This window comes from Caretta caretta, chromosome 6 (genome assembly GCF_965140235.1).
Source record: "Caretta caretta isolate rCarCar2 chromosome 6, rCarCar1.hap1, whole genome shotgun sequence".
Lineage (NCBI taxonomy): Eukaryota > Metazoa > Chordata > Testudines > Cheloniidae > Caretta > Caretta caretta.
In genome coordinates, this window is record NC_134211.1 from 39,425,602 (window position 1) to 39,430,089 (window position 4,488).

Sequence of the window (4,488 nt, forward strand, 5' to 3'; positions counted from 1 at the left end):
TTTGTTTTTTGTTGTTGTTGTTGTTAGTTGAGCCCTTTAATTCTGAAACATTTCCTGCTCCAATTCATTAATTATGAGACATGTCTCATTCGCTGCATCTTGACAGGTAAAAAGCTGCACAACTAAGGTTTACAGGGAGAAGGGCTCTCTCCTGAAGACCTCCTAAGGTGCATGGGATCAGACACTCTGGTGATGTGAAGTCATTTCTGCAATATAGATTTTTTTTTTTAAATAAAGCAAACCTAGAAAAAATAGAGGCTGTTAAAGTTGGATAAACAGTCATAAACCAGGAAATTACAAGGTAAAAACCTTAATTCTGGCCCTTGTACCTATGCATCATAATAATATATGATCATTTAATTAGACTTTCTCAGATACAATACATACAGCTTTTCTACAACTTTAGGGCTTACACACGCTACCACTTACGTCGGTATAACTTATGTCACTCATGTAAATAAGCCGCCCCACAAATGACATAAATTACACCAACCGAAGCACTGGTGTGGACAGCGCTATGTCAGTGGAGAGCTTTTCCTGCCGACACAGTTACCGCCTCTCACAGAGGTGGTTTTATTATGCTGATGGGAGAGATCTCTCCCATTGGCATAGAGCGTATTCTTCAGATGCGCTATAGTGCTTCAAGTGTAGACTAGGCCTTAGATATACGTGTGGTATCTTGTAGTACTGTGTGTACCAGACATAGTCCAGTAGTCATTTCTATCAGAAGTAGATACATCATAGTACCATTTTCACAAAGCATACTGCAAATTAGGTGCAACAGCAATAGAGAAAATTTGCTGGGATACTTGAGATATTTCATAGCTAACATATATTTCATAACTACCTGACCCTCACGAATTATATGCAAGGATGTATGTGTAGTGGTTGAAAAAAACTGTATAAGATATGGCTGCTGACTAAATAAGCCATGTGTTTGGATAAGACAAGCAAGAATGTACCATATAAAAGTCTAAGTCAAGGATGACCTGGACCACCATAACATGGAAAATAGAATAAATATATACAAATGACAAAAATAGTACAAGATACTACACAAGTGCACCTAAGATTATGGGGGGAAGGGGGGAAATCGAGGAATTGTATAGAACAATGTATTAAGCATCCATACACTGTGCTTGCAATCAGAATGCATATGTGCATCCTTAACTCATTTCCTGACCTGAGTGCTTAAATGCGTAACATTAACATTCTCTTAATGACAGCTTCTATCAATAACAAGTTCCTGTTGAGCTTAATAGCATTTGTTCTATTTGTCACTAAGACTGACACAGCAATGCATGACACTCATTAGAATCAATCAACCCGGGTACAGAAATCTGCAGTTTTAAAGCATTTCTGATCCTTTAACATTTAAAAACCTAAATGATACAAATTTTAAATCCAGTGGATGGGATTCACACAGCCATCCAATATTTCAAACACACTGTAACATACCTGTATTAAATGTATGAGCTTCTACACATACTACCTACTGCAATTTATTCTCCAGGGCTCAAATGCTGGTCCCTCTTGGACTAAAACCCTAGTAAATGGCCTTGCACATGGGAACCTTACTAGCAATGCCAAGTGCAAAAACAATTCTCCTCCTGCCAGTCTAACATGAAGGTGCAGGTATAGTTCCATGCACAACCTAAATGGGAATTCTGGCTGGTGGAAGCATTGGCAATGGACAGTTTGCCTACAGTCCTTCAGGCCTGTGGAGAAGAGCCAGATCCACCGTTCATTGTCTTACATATAACGCAGTCTCTCTGCATGGCAGCCCACATAGTGAAACTGCAACAGTTTTGTTACATTTTGGATCTTACTAGAGATAGAAGTGTGGAGCAGCATTTGGCCATAAAAGAAATAACTATTATATTTTTCCATACTCTGAGATAAATTACTCTTATTTTAGTGTACAGTTGAAACATACTCACATAATTCCTTTTTAAATGCAAAAATGGTTATAAAAACACAAGAATGAGAGATAATGGGTCTTATAGGAGGTTAGGCCTTAGATATGTATTTTTATTTTTCATAATTATTTTAACAAGTGGTGTGGAGTCAGTGCCCTTACAGCTTCAAGAGATACTCCCTCTGCCTGTAACTGAAAAATCACCCTAATATATAGTCAAAAAGTGCTAGATACACCTTCAGTCAGATGGACAACATGTGCATGAAGCCAACTCCTTGAGACCCCATATGTCAAGGACTCACATAGCAGAACTGCAGTTCTTGGAAATGGAGTTTCAAACTACCACTCAGTGTGGCGCAGTAATAATCTGGCAAGCAGTTAAATGATTTGTTAATTCATTATATTTTGTCTGAAAGGTGAGCCGTGGACCAATAAAATGTCCCCACACCAAACCAGCTACAGGTTTGTAACACTTAATGTGTGCTGTGCAAAGAGTTGGTTTACTCTAGTAATTATCCACAACCACAGTAACTAGGACACTATTTCCATTCTATGTTATTTTAAAACAAAGTAAGCAGTTTGAACACAAGTAGTATATTGGGAAAAATGCCAAGTTTCTAATGGCTGATTCCACTTTCCTACTCCATTAGGAGTGGCAGTCCTCGGAAGGGAGAAAACAAAAGCTAAAATCTAAAAGAAAAATGTATAGTGCAGCTTTACTTCTATTAAATGTAGCCTTAGGGTTTACCATTGTTTTGTTTTGGTAGAAGGCAGAATGGAGTGCATAATTCAAGGGAGCAAATAACTTATTTTAAAAATTCTTGCAGGTTTTTTTTCTTAGGGGAAAGTGAAAAGGTTTATTAAAGATACCTACATTGTCTGAAGATATAACTTTGATCACTTACTTTATCATCTGTCAGTGTTGAATGCAGAAAACACTGTACATTCTTGAGTCGATCAGATGTGATTGTGTCTCTACCAAATGGTAAACACAACCATCCAAAAAACTAAAGGAAGAGCAAAAAGAGCTCTTAACAACATGAGGCCCATTTTTTCTCACTGACTGTCAGCTGAAGAATGAAGAGTATTTTTAAATTGTGACACGGACCACTACATAAAAATATCTCCAACTGGCATAATGTACATTAGCAAATACTTTGCTAAACTGCATACTTAATCCAAAATTGGCAGTCTCTCCCCAATTCTCAGAGAATATTCTGTATTTAAGTCTCAAATTAAGACTTCATTATTTTTATAGAATACAGTACATTTACTAAGACATTATGAAGCAGAATAAATTAAAACCAAACTATGCTTGTCAAATTAAATGAAATTAGTTTTGCAATGCATTATCCTCACTGTTAATCATGTCTGTTTCCTCCTTACTTGCTAATCTTCAAAATTCAGTAATTTGCACTGGATCTCTAGATACATCAAGTTATTCTGAGTCTAATGCATTTATAATACTACATTTTATTCTCTTAGGTCAAAGCAGGAGTTTCTGTATCTTGCCACCAGCAGAAGCTTTTCCATCTGGCTTCCAATGCAGACACACCAGTCTCAAGTGAAAGTTTACTCAGCAAGGAAGATCAGAATTGTGATTCTCATAACTTCTTTATAAAAAGTCAAATCAATGACACTGAAAAGTTTTTGAATTTAGAAAGGCTCCACCAGTCTAGAAAAAGGAAATATGAAGAAAGTCTAGAAAAAGCTGCGACAGGGGACAAAACAGAAAAATAATTCAATCTCTGAATATGCATATCATAGAAAACTTTGTAGAACTCTTCCACTGGAAGTAAAGAGGTGCATATTTTATTCTGTGGGTAACTCTAGACTGCAAACTCGACAATGATTCCCCCCACCCCAGTATTTTGATGTAACTGTATTAAAAGAAAATAGATTCCCTACATTTCTGCAATTAAAGTCCTTGCAAGTTGTTACAAAATTTTTGCTAGAAGTTAAAAATTTAAAACAAGTGTTATAAGTATATGTCTGTTAAGTGTAATTTGTGATGTATTTAAAAACTGTACCTCCTTCAGATGTTGAAAAATCGTAGCTGCAGGACTTTCTCGTTTCTCTGCCAGAATGAGCACTAGCACAACTATCTAACAAAAGGGACAAATGATGTCTCAGAATGGAATGGTTCCTACAAACTGTTATGACTCACTAACTGGCACAGGAATAAGAACGTCTGCTGTTTACATGTATCAGATCTTAAAGAGGAGTTAATTTTTTTTTTAATATCGTACTAAGTAGAAATAGATACAATCAGAATTTTAAAATAAATATTGCCTCTTAAAAGGTAAGTCATCAAATGTATCATTTACAGAGATAATAAGGTGGCAATTTCATAAAGATTTAATTTTTCTTTATCCAGCTGATAATCATTTCTCTTCTTTTCCATTTCCACTCACTTTAGAATTACTTGAATCATCATCCTACTGCTTCTTTCCTCCCTCCCTCCCCCTCAAAGAAAGAAAGGATTAAAATTGAGAGAACCAAAAAGAATTAATGCATAGCCAATATGGTCATTGTTCATTATTGTTAAAAATGCATTAATAAACTCAAGG

General features: G+C 36.0%; 1 protein-coding gene across 1 annotated transcript in view; it reads left to right on the forward strand.

The window, feature by feature from the left end:
• CCDC73 (coiled-coil domain containing 73) overlaps positions 1–4,425 on the forward strand; it is a 250,798-nt gene extending 246,373 nt beyond the window's left edge. The window contains exon 22 of the mRNA XM_048852773.2: positions 3,404–4,425. Within this exon, the coding sequence (XP_048708730.2) occupies positions 3,404–3,658 (255 nt within the window). The 3' untranslated portion in view covers positions 3,659–4,425. The remainder of the gene's footprint in view (positions 1–3,403) is intronic.
• The last annotated feature ends 63 nt before the right edge of the window (positions 4,426–4,488 follow it).